This window comes from Leucopleurus acutus (assembly GCF_964270905.1).
Source record: "Leucopleurus acutus genome assembly, chromosome: 2".
In the NCBI taxonomy this organism is placed as follows: domain Eukaryota; kingdom Metazoa; phylum Chordata; class Mammalia; order Artiodactyla; family Delphinidae; genus Leucopleurus; species Leucopleurus acutus.
Genome location: NC_139143.1, coordinates 77,187,850 through 77,211,938, shown reverse-complemented (window position 1 = coordinate 77,211,938; position 24,089 = coordinate 77,187,850). Strand labels below are relative to the sequence as shown.

General features: G+C 41.2%; 1 protein-coding gene across 5 annotated transcripts in view; it reads right to left on the bottom strand.

Annotated features, from left to right (window-relative positions):
* DCAF8 (DDB1 and CUL4 associated factor 8) overlaps nt 1–22,605 on the bottom strand; it is a 44,143-nt gene extending 21,538 nt beyond the window's left edge. Inside the window, exons 1-6 of one of the 5 annotated variants that reach the window (XM_082833498.1) lie at nt 22,519–22,605; nt 21,385–21,457; nt 8,027–8,101; nt 3,997–4,667; nt 2,889–3,029; nt 1,712–1,806 (exon numbers count right to left, since the gene is read on the bottom strand). In XM_082833498.1, the coding sequence (XP_082689624.1) occupies nt 1,712–1,806; nt 2,889–3,029; nt 3,997–4,667; nt 8,027–8,075 (956 nt within the window). In that variant the 5' untranslated portion in view covers nt 8,076–8,101; nt 21,385–21,457; nt 22,519–22,605. The other 4 variants (XM_082833497.1, XM_082833500.1, XM_082833501.1 and 1 more) reach the window with 4 other exon arrangements.
* Nucleotides 22,606–24,089: the final 1,484 nt, after the last annotated feature.

Sequence of the window (24,089 nt, the reverse complement as noted above, 5' to 3'; positions counted from 1 at the left end):
AAATTCTTCACTTTCTAGACAACTTTTTGCATACTTATCTCTCTAAAAATAAAAGTCTAATAATAATCAGCCTTAAGATTATATTCCCTATATCAACTTATATTTTACTTGTATGCTATGTAAATTAGGGACACCCCTTACTCAATATTGGTATTGACATGTAAGATTTAAGATAATTTTTAAGGGGGGAGAGTTCTGAAAAGTTGAAATCTTGAGTTCTTCCTCACTTTGTGATCCTAGAATAAACTTCCAGAATCGCATATTAAAAAAAAAAAAAGATAGTTTTTAAGACTAACAATACAATAAATAATATAGATAATCTATCAACTAGGCAGTCGTTAAACAAACTGTGGTACACCAATGCTATGACACAGATGTCATGGTTAAAATTGAGGTAGGCCATAGGGACTTCTCTGGCGGTCCATGGTTAATTAAGACTTTGCCTTCCAACGCAGGGGGCATGGGTTCAATCCCTGGTCAGGGAGCTAAGATCCCACATGCCTCTTGGCCAAAAAACCAAAACATAAAACAGAAGCAACACTGCAACAAATTCAATAAAGACTTTAAAAATGGTCCACATAAAAATAAATAAAATGTTTACAAAGAAAAAATTAGGTAGGCCTTTTTGGTCTGATGTAGAAAGCTCTCCAAAATACATCATAATGTGAAAAAAGTAAATTGCAGGAACATATGTGTATGTAAGTTTATATACACGTACAATTATCCCATGTTGGAGGGAAGAGTGTACATGTATATAGTAAGACACATAAATGTATACAAAAAGGATTGAAAAGGTATTCAAAATTTTTAACAATGGTTATCAATAGCTAGAAAAGTGGTGGGCAGGGGAGGTATACATGAGGGAGCATTTACATTTTGTCCATATACTTCATTATTTGAGTTTTTAAAACAAGATATATTTGTTTATTATAAGAGCAATAAAAATGAAAAAAGAAAACTGAAATAATTAGTAGCTACAATTCAATAAGTTCCAACCATGGTGCCAGACACTATGCTGAGGTATCAAACACATTTATCAATAATCCTCACAGAAACGAGAAAAAGAGAGAATAAGACTGACTGATTATACCCATAGTGAGGCTGAAGAAACTGAAGTTCAGAAAGGTTATATAGGTCATTACTAGTAGTGCCCAAGTTGAGATTTGATCTAGGTCTGCCTGGATCCAAATAAGATGCTATGCTCTTTCTATGATATCACATAGCTAAAAGGGGATATAATTTATCTATGAATCTCTGATTCAAGTAAAAATGAGCTGTGATATGATAGAGTTCTACTACAATTACCAATATTTTTGTTCAAGAATTATCATTTAATTTTTACATTTCTACACAAAATTCAAGTGAAAACTACATAGGAGCATATCTCTAAGTTGCTAGGAACATGCTTCTTGTGGGGAAGCTGAGTGGCACCCAAGTGAATGGAGAGTGGAAGATCATCCAGTTATTAAAGCCCACATATAATAAGATAACTGAACCCTGCTTTAGAAATGAAGACAGGCGAATAGTATTTTACTGCTGAGAAAGAGACAACAACAAAGAAATAAGGAATTGCCCTAAACTCATCTGTTTCTTATCATAAATACAAAGGAACCATTCTGATGGACCAGAGAGTTGAGCATTACCTAGGACACATGCAATATTTTCAAAGCCAAGAAATCCAGTTCTGTAAAAATACTATTGCTATACTTACGAAGCTGGCCGGTCTTGTCTGAGGTCAATGGTGAAGACAACTGCATCTTCACCTGCAGATAGGAACGTACAGGGAGAGTCTGGTTCCAGGGCCAACTGAAGGAGAAAAAAGGGAAAGCATGAGGTTTCTAAAGATTAAAATTAGAGGTTGTCTAACTCATTCCTTTATCTTTACAAAGGGCTGCATTTAAAATGTCTCAGCAAGAGAAACATCTGCCCTTTTTGTTGTAAAATCCCAGGAAAGAAGATAATTTAATAAGCCCATTCTCTCTTGCTCTGTGTGAATTATTCACAGCTTGTTTATTCTATACAAGTCAAAAGGACAGGTGATTTGCTATTTTAATTAAGTCTCCAAGGGATCTGAACAGTGATACCAAAGGAAAACACCGCCATTAGGGCTCATCCTCAAAATCAATTCCACACTCTCAGGTGGGGAGAGAAATGGCACCCAAGTTTCATTCCCTACAGCTTAGTTCTAAAAGTTAGTTATCTAGTGGGTTGGGGGTAGTCTTAAGAATCAAAGAAATAGTAATTTTCATATTTCTTGAGCCATGGGGGAGGAAAGCATACTCCAGGTCCACCTACATATTTGCTTAGGGTTTGTAAAAAAAAAAAAAAAAAAAAAGAGGACCATCCTCCTTCCACGGCATGGAAGAAAACAGTGCCTACTCTGAGACTAGGCAGTTCTTGGCTCCTCACTGGCTGCCATCATGATTATTTGGCCTATATTCCCAGCTCTAAATAGGGCTTCCAGAAATAGTACTGTTTATGCACTGAGAGTTGTGAGCAGAAAAGCTGGAGCTCTCACATATGAGAAGCCAACAGCTAGCACCTTAGAGCTGTTAAAATGTTCTAAATACAATAGGAGTAAATTTTAAAGGTTTGGAAGGCACAGGAGACCTCAAGGATCTCCAAACCAACCATGGCTCAGCTTAGGAGTTAAGTATTATCAGGTGAATGTTGCATGTGCAAGATCTAGAGATCTCTCAAATACTTGCCTTCTGAGAAGTTTAGTGTGGCTGCTTTTTCTCCCATCTTACCTACAAATCCTAGGACTGAAAGAAGTGATGGAGGTGACCACAACAAAGGGGACACAATGGACAGAGATACTGGAGGGCTTTGGCTGAGATCCACAGAGGAGCTGAACTGCACAACCTTTGGGGCAAGGGCTTACTTACCTTGTGGGATGCTCCCTTGTGCTGGGCCACACGCTTTGTATTCTTGCAGCACTGTGTAGCAGACAACTCTGCTACCCGAACCTGCCCATCACGGGCACACATGGCCAGGGTGGAATCGCCACTGTTAGGAAGGAACTTGGCCTGGGATGTTAAGAATAAAAAAAAGGGACAAGAGAAATTGAAGAGGTGAATTTGAGAGGGAAAAACATGATGACAACCCCAAATCATCCACTTTTGCTACACAACAGCTGGAAACTTAGACCTCCTGCTCTTATACAGTTGGCTCAAGTCCAATTTCTTCCAAGGGTTAAAGGAGAGGAAAAGAAAAAATTTCTGATATGAGAGGATTTCTGTTGCTTCTAGAAGGCTGAACTGGTATGAGTGCTAAGGTGAACTAGGACTATACCCAGTAAGAAAGAAAGGTAAGGGAAAAAGGAGAAAATCTTCCTTGACTCAGGAAGTAAACATAAACTTGCTACAAAGAAAAAGGAAACTAGAGGGGATATTGGGGAAGGAAAGAGAACATGCTTAGGGATAAATGGCTAGTACCATATGATGGATGGGGCTGGTAAGTAAAACTTCCAGAGAATAACAATATTAACAATATTTATCAAACGTTTATTAAGTACCAGGCACGGTTCTAACTGCTTAGCTTCTACTGTTATTTAATCCTCATAATCCTGTATGTTATTAGCCCTATACTATAGGTAAATAAACTGAAGACAGAGGTTAAATAAGCTTGCCCAAGATCACACAGCTAGTTAAGGGGTTGGACCAAGATTTAAACTCAACTAGATTGGTTCAAGAGCCTCTGCTCTTGTATTATAACGCCTCCTAGCACGGCACTTAGTGCCTTCCTGATGATTTCCAAGCACCCTTTCTATTATAATGAGGCTTCTAACAGTCTCTGTGCTCAAGGAAACAAAAGGGTGCCGTGAGTCTTTCAGTGTATTTAACTCCTCTAAGTCATTATGGGAGCCAAGGAAGGACCGAGTCCTGATATCTAAATCCTACCACAACTCACTATCACTCCTACTCCAGGCAGCAGCTCAGGTTTGTCTAACTCGTGCCTGATTTTCTCAGTTGCCAATCTGCTCCCTTGCCTCACCTGGAAGACATTGCTTTTGTGGCCGCTCTCAAAGTCCAATACTGGCTGTCGCCGTACCCAGTCCCAAACCACCACTTTCAGGTCATCGCTGCCACTGGCCAGCCAGGTGCCGCGCTGGTTAAAGTGCAGGGTATTAACACAACCAGTATGGCCCTCAAGCCCGTGCTGCAGGCGGAAACGCTGCACAAAGACTCTTGCCCCACAAGCCTCATACACAAAGCGGGCACTTGAACCCAGCTCCCGCTCCCGAAGGGCAGGAAGGGCTTGCCAGCGAGGTCGGGGCAGGACTGAGGTCTCCGAGGACACCCAGTCCTCCAGGGCCCGCTCATCATCTGATGAGTCCTGGTCACGGTTTGCCCGCTTGCGCTGTACACGACGACGAGGATGCTCTTCTTCCTCCTCTTCTTCATCCTCTTCTTCCTCTGAGCGGTCATGGACTTGGTTTTCATCATTGATGGAGTAATGGCCAGTGTCCTCCATGCTGTCAGAGTCCTTGTCTTCACCTGAGCTCTCTGTATCTGTGCCTCGACTTTCTGTGCTGGTGCGGTTGGGGCCACCATCATCCCCGGTCAAGCTCAAGCTCAGGTCTGAGGCCTCCACTTCAATGCCTGAGGATGTCTCCCTCCCCTCCTCAGCACCAGACATCTCCTCTGGACTGCTAGACAGGCTTCCTGCATGTTAGTGAGGAATGGGTAGGTGAGGGGGAAAAATAAGGAAATAAGATAGTGACCAGAAGGATTCCCACTCCTTAGTCTAAAAAATCATCACACCAAAAGACCCAGAAACCAACTTTGGTCAAAATGTTTTCATTACATATGCTTATAAACAGTACCTTCTGAGAGGGAATCTTGAAAAGATTAAAACCAAAGTCACACACAAATAAAGAACTGCAGGACAACCAAAGATTATAATAAATTCTCAAGAAGCAAAGCACTGGCAGATTTTATAAAAGTATGCCTGATACAACTACCTTAGGCTCTATTTTGCTAGATGGGCATCCATTAGTTATAGCACATAATTAAGCTGAACATAAGAAAAAAGAACAGCCATCCCTGAGCTTCCCTGGTGGCACAGTGGTTAAGAATCCGCTTGCGAATGCAGGGGACACGGGTTCAAGCCCTGGTCCAGGAAGATCCCACATGCCGCGTAGCAACTAAGCCCTTGTGCCGCAACTACTGAGCCTGCACTCCAGAGCCCGCGAGCCACAACTACCTAAGCCCGCACACCGCAACTACTGAAGCCCGTGCGCCTAGAGCCCATGCTCCGCAACAAGAGAAGCCACCCAATGAGAAGCCCGTGTGCCGCAACGAACAGCAGCCCCTGCTCGCCACACCTGGAGAAAAGCCCGCACGCAGCAACAAATACCCAACGCAGCCATAAATAAAAATAAATAAATTAAAAAAGAACAGCCATCCCCAGCAAGAGTTGGACTATTTACCACTTCGAGAAAGCACCACTACCTCCCACCTCTTAAACCCTACAGTTTCTTCCCCCAAGGATCCAGAAGGAAGTGCAAGGGACAAGTGGAAATTGTGACCATTTGAGTGGCTTCTTGCTCTCTTTTTTGCTGATAAATGTATTCTGCCTTACTTCCATTAATTTAATAATCGTATTACTAGTTTTAGATATAGGAATTCTAGTGAGACAAAGTTTTATCAGGAAGCATAAATAAAATTGATAAAAAGCAGGGCTACTACAGCAGGACCTGAAAAGAAAAGTTCATATTCTAGGTCTGCCATATTGGTAGTTATAAAATAACTGGGTCACTTTGAGCAATATAATCCCCAAAATTAGATACCGAATTCTCCTATCTAACAGCCAAATCATATTCTAGTGAGCACTTTGGCAATTATCTAGGGCCAAAAGGACCACAACTTCCAAACTAAGGTCAAGATGTAAAGAAAGGAAGGAGGTGAATGAGGATTTTAAACCTGCTCATGGCCTCCTTTCCTCAGATGACAATAAATTTTATCTTGCCAGAAGTAAAGGCTATTAGGTAGGAAAGGCTGACCAGCTATGTGTGACTGGTATAAGCTATTCAACTCCAATACCACATTGATGTTTAAGGATTCAAAATGGGAATATCTTCTTGCTTAGTCATCTGGATTAGAGCAGTAATTTCTGAAGATCTTTGAAGCAATGGAACCTCTTTTCAATGAACTCTTAGGCAAAGCCCAATAAAGAAAACAGATAAACAATACACACACTTTTTGGTTCAAGTAGTGACAGAAGGTTGGGAGACACACACAAACAGCTCTTTTCAAATAGCACCTCAACTAAGAGCACAGTGTGAAAACGACTAGGAACTGGAAGAAAAAGGGGAAAAGTGCAGCAATTTGCTCCCAGGAACTACATTTGCTGAGGCTGCTGTATATGCTGAGAAAGATTAATAATTGTGGTTTTTGAAATGAAATTGAGTTTGAGATTGGGAGTGGTGAGAAGGGATAAAATATCACACCCATCACTTCTGTGAAGAAGAAAAAAAAATGAAACATCAAAACTCCTAGCATTTATTGTTAAAATTAAGATGACTTTGGGGGCCCTACCACATTAAGATAAGGGCCAGAGCGTATCACAAACTCAGCAAGAGGACACTAACAGTCAATGACCAAGATAATAGCTAGGGGTTGGCAAATTTTTTCTGTAAAGGGCCAGATAACAAAAAGTTTAGGCCTCTAAACTTTGGACCATATGGATGTATGGCACAACTACTCAACTCTACTGCTGTAGCACAAAAGTAACCATAAATACTATGTAAATAAATGCAGCATGACTGAGTTCCAGTAAACTACAAAAACAGCAGCCTGCAGGCCTGTGGATTTAGCCTGCAGGCCATAATTTGCCAATCCCTGATCTAGCTAATGGCCAAACTCCAAATCAATTGTATACCTCCAACCCCTCTAGAATCCTGTGCCTTTCAACTAAGCCTAGTGAAAAATCTGAATCACTCTCCTTTAGAGAAGATAAATGAACACCAGTGGTAAGAAAAGAACAAAGGGGCAGTAAAACATCATGCTGAAAATCTCCCTTTCCCTTACTCACTTCATTGCTCTACCAAACACGTCAACTAGAATTTAGACGATAATCTTAAAACTACAAGGTGCTGAGGAATGCTGAACACTATACTGCCCAACTATATCCATTTGAAGGACCTTCTCTAGTTTGGAAGTTGGCTCAGAGTGGATGCACTGGTCAAATAACCCAGGTAGTAGCTATACTTTACCAGAATCATGATATTCTGCCTTCAAATCTGCAGTAGACCCAGTGATTTAATACTTGGTAGCACTGGTGGAAGGAAGGAAAGGAAGCAGGGAGGGAGGGAGGGAAGGAGGAAGGGAGGGAAGGAGGGAGGGAAAGAAAGAAAGGAAGGAAGGAAAGGAAAAAAAGGAAGAAAGAGAAGAAAAGAAAAAGAAAGAAAAAAGCCCCAACTGCAGCTATTTATAACTTCATCTCTTATCTAATTATCTCTACTGAACTATGATCTACTGTGAAAAGAGACCTCTCCTTATAACTGGGGAGCCTTGCCTTCCCAACAACTCCCTTGGTTCCACCACCAACTGGATCTTCTTTTTCTCCTTTATTAAGAGCATCTCCTAGGTTTTGTCCACCCTTACAAAATTCCAAACCACTTGACCTCTTAGAGGGACAACTCTATTATTGATCTTCTGAAAACAATCAGATAAAAGCTGAAGGAGCAAAAGTACCAGGTAGTCCAAGGTGTTTCCTGTGTAGTTTCCTACACTCAAAACAACACAGGAAGAGTTCATTCTTTTTTTTTTTTTTTTTTACATCTTTATTGGAGTATAATTGCTTTACAATGGTGTGTTAGTTTCTGCTTTATAACAAAGTGAATCAGTTATACATATACGTATGTTCCCATATCTCTTCCCTCTTGCGTCTCCCTCCAAGAGTTCATTCTTAGGAAAGATTTCCTTCCCTCTGCTAAAATCCAAGTCTCCACTCTCTTTGCAGGAGGAGGAGAACCTCAGTCGATAGCAAAAATAGCTTCACCTTCATTATGGCCCCTTACCATTAGCTAAGTCTGTTTTGCCATCTGTGCTGCTCCCTTTGCTGGACATCTTGAATGATGTTTACTGCAGCCAGCCTGGATCGAGAAGAGTAAGAAAATGAAACAATTAGGAAACAATCTGGGAAAGATGATAAAAGGCACCAGGAGATTTAACAATGTACAGCCTTTGTCATTTTTACAAAATTGATTTTTTTGTGTGTTCTCAGCAGGGCTTCTCAGCTGCTGAAAATTATGCCAGATATTATCCCCCCATGTCTAAATTCCATAAAGAGACATATCTTTGGGAGGCTAACTGCCATTTCTTCTCACTGAGTAACTGGCAGTGATTTTTCAGATGGGAAAGAAGGAACTGAAATAAATCCTGGAACAGCAGGTCTATATCAAGTGACATGTATTGCAAGCAAGCAGAGTCTTAATTCAAAAAGCTAGCTTCAGCACTACCCTCTAAGGCAAAAACTTTCTGTTGTAAATAATCATCGTATGTATCCACAAACTCTATGAAACACTTGCCTTCACAACATGAAGAGGAAGGTCAGACTCTGAATATCATTTCACACACAGAACAGCAGAGATAGAAGAAATTGAGCTCTTGGGATAACAGCCTGAGCTTTATGGTCATTCAGATGCCCAGCTTCAAACATACAGGCACAGATATTAACTAAGGATTATAAGAAGCAGAGTCAAATTAGAACTCAGGAGTATCCTACCCCCTAAAAAAGAACCTAAAAGGTTTTTTCTTCCCTTTTATGACTAGTAAGTCAGTCACCAAGTGCAAAGCTGGAAAAGAAAGTGCAACATTTCCATTAAAACCATCTCAGTCCATTTCATACAATGGCAAGCACTATTTCACCTAGTTCCACCAACTTTCACCAGGTTTGTCTGTTTAGCAAAGCCCTAACTAGGAGTTGGGGTACCTAGCTTTATTCCTTTTATACCACTATAATACAGTCATTATTTTTTCAGGGCCTCACTCCCACCTCAAGCAAAGTCCAAAGAGCAAAGAATAATATTATTCAGACCAGAATTTTGTTAAGCCCTTTCAGTGCCTTGGACAAAAGGCACTGAAAAGACAAAGTATGATTATGACTCCAGTCCTTGTACCCAGGCACACTGGCCTCTAATCTTTCAACAGTCCTTTCATTCCCATAACAATTATCCCAGAAGCAGCCCCATCCTTATCTTTACCCGCTTCTCTCCTCTACAAAAATCCAAGTTGCTTCAAAAAATTTTTTTAAAGTGTCCTCTGCCAAGAGACAGCTGCCCAAAGCTTGCTCACATTAGGCCAGGGTGGGGGAGTAGAAATAATGCAAGAGCAGGACTGAGGCTGAATTTGAGGGAGGGACACCTGGAAGGGTGATGATGAAAGACAATGCCAACAAAAAACAGATTTGTGAAGCCACATAAAGAAAAACAGTGAAGAGCTGTTTGCAGAGCAGGCTGTTTTCCTCCTCCTACTTCAATGATGTATTTTTGTACAGCACTGCTCACACAACACTTGTTTTTTTCCTCTCAGTAGTCCCTGTTTATATTCTTCAGTAGCTCAGCAATATCTTCTTCCTCACCTAGGGTTTAAATTAATTACATTAATTGCAAAAGTTCTATGAAGCAGGGAAAACAACTGTACTACTTTAAGATTTAAAACTAAGGTCATAGGCATACCTTATGGTCAACTGAGAAGAGAACTGATGCCTTCTCACCTCCACAATCAAGACCGTCAACCACACCATACTTCCCATCTCACTGTTATCCACTCCTAGAGAAGAAGTATTGAGCAGCTCCAGAGACCGTTTCTCAAAACTGAATCTCATCAACTTCTACAGAAGCCCAGACTGCCTGAACTTTAGACTCATAGTGGCTCTAGAAAACACATTTGCTAGGCAGGAGGTGCCAAATGCCTAATGCTTACCTAGCTCTGAGAACCACTTCTCAGAAAAGGAGAGCCATGAGGTTGAACCTATACCCAGAGGTTGTAAAGCTCATCTTCTGGGACACTGGTTTAAGGTTCTTGCAAGAAGCGATCTTTTCTTTGAGGAAAAAAGTTCACAGAATTTATTCCTAAATTCAGAAACAGAACAAAACCTATGAATGCTTATGTCAACTCTGTTTAATCACCAAGCTGATAGGCAGAGAGCTTCTAAAAGTCACATTTTAGGGGCCACAGAGTTTAGTATAAGTAGTCCTAGGCTGAAAATTTGAAGTCCAGGGTTCTAGTACTAGCTTAAGTTATTAACAAACTTTGTGATGTGACCTTGGATGTGCTGCTTAATCTTCTCTGGGCTTCATTTTCTTCTTTTGTAAAACAGTATTAGTAATTCCAGAGATGGTACAGTTAAACAAAATTATATGTTAAAACTTCTGCAGAAGGACACTCAGAGCAGTGATCTCAAAACTGATTATGAACTTCTATCAGTGAAAACTCTGAGCATGAATCCACATTTAATCAATTCACATTAAATATTAAGCTTGATTTTTCTAGAAAAAGCTTAAAATTTCAACATTCCCTCCCTATAAACCACTGGATCATCTTCCATATCCCTTGGAGTACATACATTCCCATTTTCGGGGATCACGTCTCTAAAAAGCCAAGAAACTTCGATGACACTGATAAAATACAATTACTTTGGGGATGAGTTGTTATCATATAAATGTCTGTCAAAATGAAGAAACTTAAAACCATCTCAATTCTGGGGTAGAAGTTAGAGTAAGTGCCCAAATTAAAGCAGGCTAAGGTGCTATGACTGTGCCCTAGGTCTTAAGTACAGGAGTCACTCTAGAATTTCTTCCATCACCAAAGAATACAACCTTATAAATCTGAGGTAGGGACCATATCTGATCCCAAACTTAAATTACCTTCTTCACTCTTTAATGCACTCCATTCCCAACAAATCCACTGTTTTTACCTTGATCAATTTCCATGTAAAATCCAGTCCAGAGCAAACCAATCTGAGCTTGGAAGAGCTGATGAGCTCACTGCCCCAGGTAGCTGGGGGAGTTTAATTAGATTAGCTCTACTGCCTGTACTCTAAAAATAACCATAACCCCTGCCAAAGTGAAGGTTAAAGAGTAAACTATTGGAGGATGGGGAAAAAAGACCCAGGTGTCATTTTAATTTCTACCTAAGAAATTCCAGTGACCTAGATTCCTCCTGTCTTAATAAGAAAAAGGCCTTAAATTTTAAACCAAATACATGACAAAATATTAACTAAAAATCAAGCAGAGGGGGAGTTAAAACAGGATGTAAGAGTACTTTGTGGAAGAGGCACCAAACATCTCTTGTTTAAAACCAATGGGGCTGCTTTCTTATCCTAATATTGATGAAAGATTTATACAAGAAACCGGGTATACTAGAACAACAGGACATCCAAATTTAAAAAAAAGAAACTCGACTTGGACATTGTACAATATACAAAAAGTAACTAACTCAAAATGGATCACAGACCTAAATGTAAAAGCTAAAATAATACAACTTCCAGAAGAAAAACAAAATAGATAATCTTTGTGACATCAGGTTAGGCAAATATTTCTTTTTTTTTGGCCACACCGTGAGGAATGTGGGAGCTTAAGTCTCCTGACCAGGAAACGAACACGCGCCCCCTGCATTGGAAGTACAGAGTCTTAACCACTGGATCGCCAGGGAAGTCCCCTAGGAAAATATTTCTTAAGATAGAATGCAAAAAAGCACAAACCATGAAAGAAACAATTAATTAACTGGACATATCAAAATTAAAAATCTAGTCTTCAAGAGACACATAAAAAAACGAAAAGACAAGCAATGAACTAGAAGAAAATATCTGCAAAAGACATATTTGAGGGCTTCCCTGGTGGTGCAGTGGTTGAGAGTCCGCCTGCCGATGCAGGGGACGTGGGTTCGTGCCCTGGTCCGGGAAGATCCCACACGCCGCGGAGCGGCTGGGCCCGTGAGCCATGGCCGCTGAGCCTGCGCGTCCGGAGCCTGTGCTCCGCAACGGGAGAGGCCACAACAGTGAGAGGCCCGCGTACCGCAAAAAAAAAAAAGACATATTTGACAGCAATCGGAATATATTTAATTTCTCTCACAACTAAATAACAATCACTTGAAAAAGATGATCAACATTATTAGTCATTAGGAAAATACAAATTAAAACCACAATGAGAATCCTCTACACACCTATTAGAAGTTAAACATTTTTAAATAATAATAATGAAAGTTTACTTTATCAAGTGCTTACAAGGAGTAGAGCAACTAATGTCTCACACACTGCTCAGAGAAAGGTAAAATGGTAGGTAGTCACTTTGGAAAACCGTTCGGCAGTTTTTTTTTTAATAAAGTTAAACATACACTTACCATACAACCCAGGAATCCTACCCAGGTATGTACTCAAGAAAAATGAAACTACATATCCACCTAAAAATCTAAATGTAAGTGTTTTAGTGGCTTTACTTAGATGCATCAAAAACTAGAAGCAAGTGGTTTTCAGCCAGGTCATGGATAAAAATTGTGGTCCATCACACAATGAACTACTGACATATACAGCAACATGAATGGATCTCAAATGTGTTATGCTAAGTGAAAGAAGCAAGACTCTAACAGCTACATAACATGACTCCATTTGTAGAATGTTCCAGAAAAGATAAACTATAGGGACAGAGAGCAAATCAGTCCTTTCTGGGATTTGGGGGAAAGGAACTAACTACAAACAGTCATGAGAAAACCTGCTGGAATGATTAAAATGTTCTATGCCTCCATCACGGTGGTGTTACATGACTATGCATTTGTTAGAATCCAAAGAATGGGTCAGTGAAACAAAAGGTAAATTTTACTGTATGTAAATTATCAATCAATCAATCAATCTGGCCAGAAAAGAGAATGAGAGAGTGGGGGGAGGGGGGGAGAGAATCATGCAAAGTGTTAAATGACAGATACAACCCAACAATTAAAAATACTAGATTCTCAAGCCTGTGACTATTAATAGAAGTTAGCTAACACTGGTCAATAGGCCACAATAAAAGAGAGCAAAATGTCTGGTCTTCTTGCTTGAAAATTAAAATGTGGAATAATTTTTGCTGCAAACAAAGCTGCCTTATCAGAACCACATTAAAGGCAAGATGAATCCTGAACTCATAAAAAGTCTTCAACCCTACTGTCTAGGTGACAACTAAGAATATCAGAAGCTTAAAGTAGTCCAAAGTAGTTCTAACGGTTGTACTATTAATTTGTATACATACGCTTTTTATTTTTATTTTTTAAATTTCTCTCAAGTTCACTTTAACTCCTTTGGACTCTAGGGTCTATGGAAACTGGTCTGATAACTCTACCTTACCTCAGGTTCAATGGAAACATCAACTTGTAAATAATATTTCTGTCCTTGATCCCTTTACTAAGACCTGAACTCATGCTCAGTGAGTTCCCTTGAGTTACATAATCTCAGCATTCTCTTGGGTCAGTCCAGCTGGGTCAGTCCAGCTGCCTCGTTTGGCATGTCTCATTCTGCAACTGAAGTGCCCAACTCTCTTACACAGACACCCATGTTTAAATGAGACAAGGTTTCAGAATTTCCTCTTAAAGTGAAAGGTGATGGTAGAAACTACTTCAATTATTAGTAAGATATATCTGAGAGCCACACAATCCCTGGTTCCTCTTGGGAGGATAGATGTCCCACACCACTCGTGACTGAACAGCTGTTCAGGGTTGATCTCCATCCAAAGTACAAATTTGCTTTTCAGTCTTAGGTCCCACAGTCCATCTGGAATCAACCAGTCCTATTTTCTCCATCCCCAGTTTTTGCTTTTAAGCTGAAATGGCTCAATTTAAATTCATTCTGCTTACCTTACTGTTTTTCTACTTCACAATAAACACTTCTCCAAGCCAACTTGCCCAACTCCTGCTGCCAGCCCCACTCTAATAGTACAGTGTTTATTAATCAGAGAACTTCAGACACTGAATTCGAAGGATGACCCCAAGGAAGCTGAAACTCATACTGTATAAACATGTTTACAGGGGGGCAGGCCTTTAGTTCTGGGCTACTCTCTATTAAAGTACTCGGAGGAGTTAAATATACTACACTGTCTCCTCTGGTAAACGGGACAGAGGAGCAGAGACTATAAACGTTTCTGGATCAGGGAAATTAATCTCTATTCCTATCTTGCAGAAGATGTAACAGCACTGGGTAGCCCAACTGTATAGCAGCTCCAGCCTCCCTTTTTTCTCTAAATTATAGGCCTCTGGCACCACCCAGTGGCCCATTTGTACAGAGACATGCTAGTAATGCAACAATGTACAAGGCAATACAGGATCTACAAATATAAATAAGGCAGTCATAATACCTTTTGTAGCCAATAAGCAATTAGGAAAACAGGTATACAACTATGATACAAGAGACACAAGTGTCAGTACCATCTTAAAAAAAAAAAAGGAATCTCCTAGCAGTCCAGTGGTTAGGACTCAGCTCTTTCACTCCCATGGCCCGGGTTCAATCCCTAGTCAGGGAGCTAAGATATTGCAAGCCGAGTGGCATAGCCAAAAAAGGAAAAAAAAAAAAGAAAATATAAACAGAATGTTGTTGTAGTTCAACAGAGTAAAGGATTATGTTTAGTCAGGGAGAAAGGAAAAGCTTCTATGGAGAAATTAGCTTCTAAACTGGACTTTGAAGGAAGGAGAGGATTTCAATGGGTAGAACTGAGGAAGCTATCCCATCAGGACCACCATGAGAAAAGACATGGAAGATGAAAAACCTGATTATGTTCAACAAAATACATGGGTAGTCTGGCTTGGCTAGATGCTGGGGTACAGTTCATTAGTTAAGAAGTACAGTAGAAGGGGTGTGTGTGTGTGTGTGTGTGTGTGAAGTATAGTAGAAGGGGTGTGTGTGTGTGTGTGTGTGTGTGTGTGTGTCATCAGGAAGATTTTGTTAAGGATAATAAGATGGACTGAAATGTACAGTTGCCAAAGTTAAGAAGCAATGAGATCCTGTCTTAGGCTGATGGCAGAGGAAATTAAAAGAATGGGGTCAACGTGTGAAACACTGTAGAGGCAGAATTGATAGAATTTGGCTCAATAAGCAGTAACAAAGCTCAAAAAATAAAAAAGACAAGTTTGAGTCTGGGTGCACAGAGGAAATCTAGTGCCATAAACGAGAGACTGGCATGTGGGGGAAGAGAGGAATTTGATTTTGATTACGTTTAAAATCCAAGTTGACATGTCAGGAAAGTAAGTGGAAAATCAATGTATGTCTGAAATCTGAGAAATAAATTAGGGCCAGAGATACAGGCTTGAGAATTATTTGTACAGATAAGCTTCAAAATCAAATCCCTTGTAAATTATACCTCACTAAAAAGCAAAAATAAATTAAGGACTCAAGAAAGGAAAAAAATCTTGGGAAATACCTATCCTTCAAAAAAAGAAAGAGGGAGAGAAATGCTCAGGGAAGTTGAAAGAGTAACAGTTTTAAATGACTTGGAAGTCAAGAGAGGAAAAGGTTTCAAGAAAGTGGGGATGGTTCTTGTTTCAAATGCTACAGAGTACAGAAAGGTGCAAACTGAGAAAAGGCTGTAAGACTCAGAACTGCTTTTCCATGGAATTACCTCAGGAATGGATGCTGGTTTTCTCCCTATTCAAGTATCATAAAATAAAAGGATTCAGCTATCTCTTCAGTTAAGTCCATTAAAATTATTTCCATAAAAAACTTATTAGGCTACCAATTAATCATAACCTGAGACCCATGTTTAAACAATTCAAAAATGTGTTCATTCATATTGTCATTTGGACAGACCTTTTATACTTTAAATACACTTTTATAAGAAGTACTGATGGACTTCCCTGGTGGCACAGTGGTTAAGAATCCGCCTGCCAATGCAGGGAACACGGGTTTGAGCCCCGGTCCGGGAAGATCCCACATGCCGCAACTAAGCCCGTGCGCCACAACTACTGAGCCCGTATGCCACAACTACTGAAGCCTGCGTGCCTAAAGCCCACGCTCTGCAACAAGAGAAGCCACTGCAATGAGAAGCCTGTGCACCGCAACGAAGAGTAGCCCCTGCTCGCCGCAACTAGAGAAAGCCCATGCGCAGCAACGAACATCCAACACAGCCAAAAATAAACAATAAATTAATTAAAATAAAAGTACTGATCTACCTTTCAGCTCAATTTGCTTCATCACTTGGCACTGAAGAGCCCTGGTTTTTTTTTTTTTTTTTTTTGGCGGTACGTGATCCTCTCACTGCTGTGGCCTCTCCCGTTGTGGAGCACAGGCTCTGGACACGCAGGCTCAGCGGCCATGGCTCACGGGCCCAGCCGCCCCGCGGCTTGTGGGATCCTCCCAGACCGGGGCACGAACCCGCGTCCCCTGCATCGGCAGGCAGACTCTCAACCACTGCGCCACCAGGGAAGCCCTAGCCCTGGTTTTTAAAGACAGCATATGGTATAATGGAAAAAAAAGAGCTTTGGTGTCCGTCAGACCTCAGTTTGAATTCTACTTCAACCATCTACCCTTGAGTTTGTTTCTTCTTTTGTAAAATGGGACAATATCATTACCCTGAAGGAGCTGGTTTAGAGGATTAAACACAACATTTGCAACTGGCTGTCTGTACGCGGTAGGCATCTATATTATTTTTCTAGCTTCTCATCTCTGATTTCAGACTGCATTTCCTAGAGAAGCCTGGGCTTCTTCACCACTCAACAATGATTCTCCAAACATTGTACACAAATCAACACACAGCTCCAAGTCTATAAAATCTGCTTACCTACTCTCACTGGCCTTTTAAAGAATTCAGAGAACTCCGTTAATACCTTCTTTTGAGCACATTCATGTTCTATGAACTGGGGTAAAGCAATATACACAGGAGCCCACAGCATAAGTCTCTTTAAGTCTTCTCCCTTTCTAAGGTTCAGAAGATAGCCAAGATGAGAACTTCAAAGCAATCATCACAAATGATGATAAGGAAGGTAAGAATTTCTACATCAACTATACTACAAGCAAGGAGCTCTGTTCCTCCATTGGATGAATGCCTTCTCTCCCTGTCGGTAACACCAAATGCCCTGTGTTTATAGTTTATTGGCTTTAATTCTACTAACAGTATTTCAGAGTATGTTAGGAATGCACTAAGTGCTATCTCTAGCAACAGAGCTAAGGAATGTTTTATAATAACATTTAAGCACATTCATCTCAATTTAAATCATTTTAAGGAAAACCCACTTCTTAGGAAATTTCATTGTGTTTCCACTATGAAATGATTTATATTTACATCAGAATCCAGTCCCCATTACCAGTTTTTGCCATTCACATTTCAAATTTTTCTTAAATTGTCTGAAAGGACACTACAGAGATGAAAGGGTACACTTATGATAAAACAATAAAGAAAGAGAGGCTAAAAACATCAAGAAGTGCCCTCCTATCTGCACGAGACTAGAGAACAGAGTATAATGTGGGTCCTAAGTAAGGTTAAAAACATACCTGATAATGTGGCAATGCTTAAAGTGCACCAGAGGAATATAGCCTCTTGGCTACCACTAGAGGTAAATCCTATAATAGCTTTCAAGATGGCTAACAAAAAAAAAAAAAAAAAAAAAAAGATGTGAGGCAAGCATGGATGCTTCACATTAGAACTTGCCCAGACCTCCTTAAATAGTATCCTCAGAGGATAAGAGCAAATATCTAACCTCTCAGATACAATGAAGAAAATTTTTGCAATAACCCAATCCATTTAGACACACTACGATTCACTAATAAGATGCCATCTTTGTCAAATTAATCATTCACCATGCCCTGTTTGCAAACTCAGGGCAGCCTTAATTCATTAGTTTATCTTTGGCATACACATTCCTTGGGTTAAGGCAGTACTTGAGAAACTGGGCTTCTGGCCCAGAAACTACGTCCTGTAGAGGTAGAGATAAAGACTGCTATAAAGAAGTGACCAATTCATAAAATGTATCACACTCTAATTTTTAAAGACCTTTCAAGGACTTTCTTCTCACTCCAAGAATAACTGAATCAGTAAACAAGAACAGGTAGCCCCTTTTTCTGACCAATTTTAACAGTGATGAAGTTTCTTGGATATACTCACAAAAATGAAAGATGAAAAGCTTTCAATATTACTGTAAAGCTAATCTAAAATCACCAGCATTTGGCTCTGAAACTAAGATATACATAGTCACTACTTCCATGACTGTTGCTGATTCAATTCTTTCAGTTGCCTGGGTTCCAAATGGCTGAGGGTAAATAACAGATTACCTTGGCTCACTGATAATCTGCTTTAAAACAAAAAAACTAATTCAATCTTAAAAACTAACACCAATGTGATGCAATAAAAAGCTGTCTGGATAACTCTGTATTTTATAATCTGGACACTTCCTAGACATGTTTAGAATAACTTTTCTACAGTAGAAATAAACCAGAAATAAATCTATCTACTGAAAACAAAGGTCAACCCGTCACTTCATGATTTTTAAAGCCTGTAACTCACCTGATAGAATACAGGACCTAGACCATGAAACTCTGAAGATCTCAGTCTCCCACAACAGGGCATACTTCTATAGAACGTCTTCTATTGGAGTCCGTTTGCTTTTGAAATGCCAGTATTGTTTTAAACTGGCAACAAAAAGACATTTCTTTTAGCTTTCTCTGAAGACAAGCTTCTGTCTTAGGTTGATCCTAGTCAAAACTAAGGATCATAGCACTGAGGCTGATTCTTATACATTTAACAGGCTGCTGAATAAAATGCCCTGTCAGGTTGGTGGTGGGAACTAAGGTCATAAGCATACCTAGCCTCCCACTGCAGCCACGGTAGGAAATACTTCTTAGCAAGGTGCAACAATTCTTATGCAACACCCTGAAATATAAAATATCTTCAGAAATATAAGAATTTTACAGTTGTGGTCTAAAGACTAAAAATATTGATTCACTGTATACACAGGTGTCACCTGGAGCATAAAATGTGAAGCCCTTCTTGGGAGTGGTGATGGTGGGAGTGGGTTCTTACCCAGCACATACAGTAATAAGGAACAGTCAAAATTATGCCTCTTTCAACATACTGCCTTTTCTCCTCCCACACCCACTCTCGCCCTGCTGAACACAGAACTCTAGACCTCATAAATAACACAAATAATAAAATGCACCTCACTACCCTCCACCCCAAGAGTCTTTACCTTTGAACAGAGAGAATTTAGACCCTAGATGGTGGTAATGAAAGTTGGTCAACTCTAAGTTGATCACTGGCCTGAATGAACACAGTTGCTTTCATAGCAATGTTATTATCAACAACTTTCTTAATTTTCATGTGCCCTTACCTCCCTCAAAAAGATGTGAAAGAAAAACCAACAAGAGGTTAAAAACTTTTTATCTGTGCTGTCATATTATTAAGATGGTCCAGCTGGGGAGATGAAATAAAAAACTCTGCATTCCTAACTCCCTAGCCCAGATTTATTTCAGAAAGAAAGGAGACCTTTTCATGGTCTAGTTCTTTGATTAGCTATTGATGAGGACCACTGCAGAGCCCAACAGCTTGGAAAAAAAATGTATTCCTTCTATGGCAAAAAGGAAAAGGCATAAGAAGTAGCTGGAGCTGAGGTGGTGAACAACACTGAAGCTGGAAGGAAAGGAATTACAATACTTAGGTCAACTCTGATTAGGTGAGCTAAAAGAGAGACCAAGAGGCAGGAGCAAAGAACAAAGGAAACTTATTGATGTTTAATTTAAGAATGCAGTTAGAAATATACATACATCAACATCTAATATTCCTGTCCTCTGGTCTTGAACTCCCACCAGACTAAACTGAATCATGTTCAGAAGACAACCCTAGGTGGGCACCTACAAAGAACACATCTAAGCTGACCAATTAAAAATGAATCTGAAGGGCTTCCCTGGTGGCGCAGTGGTTAAGAAGATCCCTGGTCCGGGAAGATCCCAAATCCCGCGGAGCAACTAAGCCCGTGTGCCACAACTACTGAAGCCAGCGCACCTAGAGCCCATGCTCCGCAACAAGAGAAGCCACTGCAATGAGAAGCCCGTGCACCACAACAAAGAGTAGCCCCCGCTCGCCACAACTAAAGAAAGCCCACACACAGCGACAAAGACCCAACGCAGCCAAAAATAAAAATCAATTAATTTAAAAAAAATGAATCTGAAAAATTAACCAGAAAAACGTGTTCAAAAGCAAAATGCAAAGAAGTGTAAACTAACGTATAACTTATTCAAAGCTATATCAATGATGTGCAAAGAAAAGAGAAAGTATTTTTTTTAGTGTCCATCTTGGGCTAGGCATAATTTAAGACCTTTATATAAGCTTCCTCATACAATACTGACAATGACACTAGGACATAAGCAGTATTATCCCACTTTTACAGATGTGGAAATTAAGACTCAGAAAAGTTTAAGTAACTTGCCCAAGGTCACATGGCTAATAAATCTTAGTACAGTATTTAAACCCAGACCTACCCAGTTCTAAAGACTGGATTTTCCCCTTTTTATCTTATTGATACACACACATACTGCCAATAATAATCTTATTCTAGTTCATAATGAGCAATTTCTAGTCAGAACACTGTGTGGAATAAAACTCACCAATGTCACACTCAAACTCTTCCTACTACAAATCATAAAGATATTAAGAATCAGCCAGGCCTACCTCCCAGAGCCACTCAGCTCTCCCGTCACAGCCTATGAAACTCAACCACAGCACTATTCTCTGCTACCAGAAATCCAACACCCTTACAAAAATTACGTTTACAAGTATGTCCTAACTCCCTCTGTGGCACTGGCCCATGCTGCTGAATGCACAGGATGATTCCTCTGCTAACCAAGAATTCTTCAGACCAGATATAAAAGAGCACCACTACTTCTTTTTTTTTTACCCAAAATTTATCACTGTGTCCTGAAAAGTTGGAATTCTGAGGTAGATTGGACACAGTCACCAACTAAAGGCAGCACCACTCATCACTCACTAGTTTTTAGTTAAAAGCAGCTAAATATTCTCCATAGCAAGAAATGACAATCTAAAGTCCTGAGAGGCAAAGAGACTTGATTTGACAAAAAGCTAAACAGAACTCAGGCAAACTAGTTCCCAGCTTTTAACAGTGTAAGAAACACGATCCGCACAAAGGCAAAACACAAGGCAAATGAATAAAGAAAGAGGGAGATACATTCACTTCTAGGCTTAACTGTAGTCATGTGAAGATATACAGCAATAGTTTAGGACAGAAAGTCAAGAGGCGCAGAGCCAATTAAACTTGTAAAAGTAATTTAACCAGAGCTGGAACAAAGCCAAGAACAATACCCGACTCTTTGGGAAACTGTGGTAGGAATTTTATGACTAGTGGTCAGCACTTGAGCACCAGGGTAGGGTCTGTCTTGCACTCAGGAATTTAAATGCCTTCAACTCCTACTCACCTTTCCTCCTTTATCACTGAAGTAGGGCCAGGCTGAGCTCCTGAGAAAATAGGTCTGTAGATTCACTGAAGGACTGAGAAAAGTTAAAGTTTAAATGGCAAAGGTGTCTCTTCTACTAAACATAATAAAAAATATGTATGAATACGTGTTAGTATTTTTTAGACCTCCTCAGAACTATTCAGAACCACCGTAATTTATCTAATTCTGACTACTGTACAAATAACTTACACTGTTACAGAAATTAAAGGAACCAGGCAAGTAATCTCCCAGCTCCACTAAAACGTATAAGTCATTTAAAAGGAAAACCTGAATCTTTTCAACGCTAACCCCTAACCAAACCTCTCAACAAGAAGCCACAGAGCAGGGGGGAAATCCCGGAGAGAACGTGATAGCGCTAACGCCGGTTTGTTTACAGAGACTCCAGCAACAATCATATGAGTCAGAAACTCAAGCCACCAGATGCTTTCCAACTAACAGGGACCAAATGGGACCGTTCTACGGTGTCCTGAAAGATTTAGGGGTGAGGGGAAGCAGGCTACGAGAATTACATTACAAAAGGTACAGGAACAGACAGCAACAACTGACTGCGGGGTAATCTTGGACCTCGGCCTTCCGTACAAGGTGCTGGGCCCGAGAACTCGGGATGGGGGAGGGGGCACACTGCGCGGTGGTCCTGAGGTGACGGGGAAACGCAGGGGAAGCCGCGTCCCCCAATCTAAAGGGGAGAAAAGCGCACACAAATGGGTCACCCGACGAGGCAAGACGTCCCTGTAGATTGCGGGGCAGGCTCCTGAGGTCAACCCTGGGGCTGACCTGAGGGAAAGGCAGCCAATCCTCCCGGCGGTGACTCAGGTCAGGGGAAGAAGCCCTGAGCCCTGGGAGCTTGGGAAAGGAGTCAAACCTATCTTGAAGAGGAGTGGGCCAGGGGAGAGGGGGGCAGGCCAAGCCGGAACGAGACACGGACCGGGTAGGTCAAAGGGGGGGTGTCCGGCTGGGGCAGTTACAAGCACGGAAGCCGGCGAGGCTCAGCAGCCTGCTTCCTGTCTTGGGTCATCCTTCTGCCAGAGGCTGCTCCGACTCTTCCACGCCCAGCCGCCCCGTCCACTGCCGCCACCACCGCCGCCGCCATCTTACACTGGCCAGCGGCCGCCACCACCACCGCCTCCGCTCTCTGCGCTTGCGCCTGCGCCGCCACGCTTTCCGGCCCCGTTTGCGACGATGTGCTGGAGAAGACTGGGGGAAGAGCGGTCGCGCGAGCTCTCCGCTCCCAACCCTCCTCGAAGGACGCACAGGGGGCGGGGCTTAAGACCAATGGAAAACGGAGCGAGGGGCGCGTGCGCAATACTGAGGAGGCAAAGAAGTTGTTTTCGCAGTGTTTCGGGCGGCTGACTTTGATGCTGAAAAGAAATACGAATTAGACGTCTCCCGGAATTGTGGTGGAAATCAGCTTCATTTCTAACAGGCTGGCAGGCAACCTCCTGGGCGACCTCCATTTTTGCCCTGTTTTTTTATACTGAGAACAAGCAGTTCTCTCCAGAAGATTTCTTCTGAAAACCCCATTTCCTTTGGGGTTGACCTTGTTAAGTGGTTTCTATGCCCACGAGAACCATTTACCCCCGAGACCTCCATTTTCCTTTTTTTTTTTTTTGCGGTACGCGGGCCTCACTGTTGTGGCCTCTCCCGTTGCGGAGCACAGTCTCCGGACGCGCAGGCTCAGCGGCCATGGCTCACGGGCCCAGCGGCATGTGGGATCTTCCCGGACCGGGGCCCGAACCCGAGTTCTCTGCATCGGCAGGGAGATTCTCAACCACTGCGCCACCAGAGAAGCCCATTTTCCCATTTTTTAATAAGGGATTCAGAAGCCTGAGGTGTAGCTGAGCTGTTCAGGAGGTTCTTTCCTCTGAAGGGGGGTAGTGTGTTGAAGTTGCCCAGAAATTGGACGGGGTATGTACACTCTGCCTCGTTCTGACACCTGAAGGAAGAGTGCAGAAGGCCCCTGAAAAGGTTACTCCCAGCTGCCAGGCCAGGGGGTTTCTAACCAGTAGCCCAGGGTGAAAGGCTCCTTGTCACCTCTTCTACCGCTACCCTCCTATTATAAGTCATTATATATTACCTAGACTGTTGCAATAGACGCCTAGCTGGTTTGTGTACTTCCATTATTGCCCTGCTAGTTAAATAAAGGCAGCCAGAGTGATCTTTTAAAATGTAAGCCAGGTCATATTATTGCCCGCTCAAAACCTCCAAAAGCTTCCCATCACACAGTAAAAATCAAAATGATCAAAAGGGCCTCCAAGGAAGGCCCTACATGATGTGGCACCTATTTCTCTGATTTTATTTTCTCCCATACTACCTAGCTCTGCTCTAGCCCTTTTGGCCTTCTTGTTGTCACTCCAACCAAAGCATGGACAGCCCCAGGGCTTTTGCACTTGTTCCCTCTTCTTAAAATGTTCATCTGCCATATCTTTACTAGACTTGTTCTGTCCACTTAATCAGATATCTACCCAAATGCTACTTCCTCAGAGACACAGCTCTTAACTATTCCAACTAAAATTGTACACTACCATCTTCCTCTGTTCTCTCACTCTGCATTTTTTCATACCATTTTTTACCTATAACACTTAACCTATAATATATTTGTAATCTGACAATACTATTAGAATATAAGCTCTATAAGGGCAGGGGCTATGTCTTTTTTCATCTTTTTA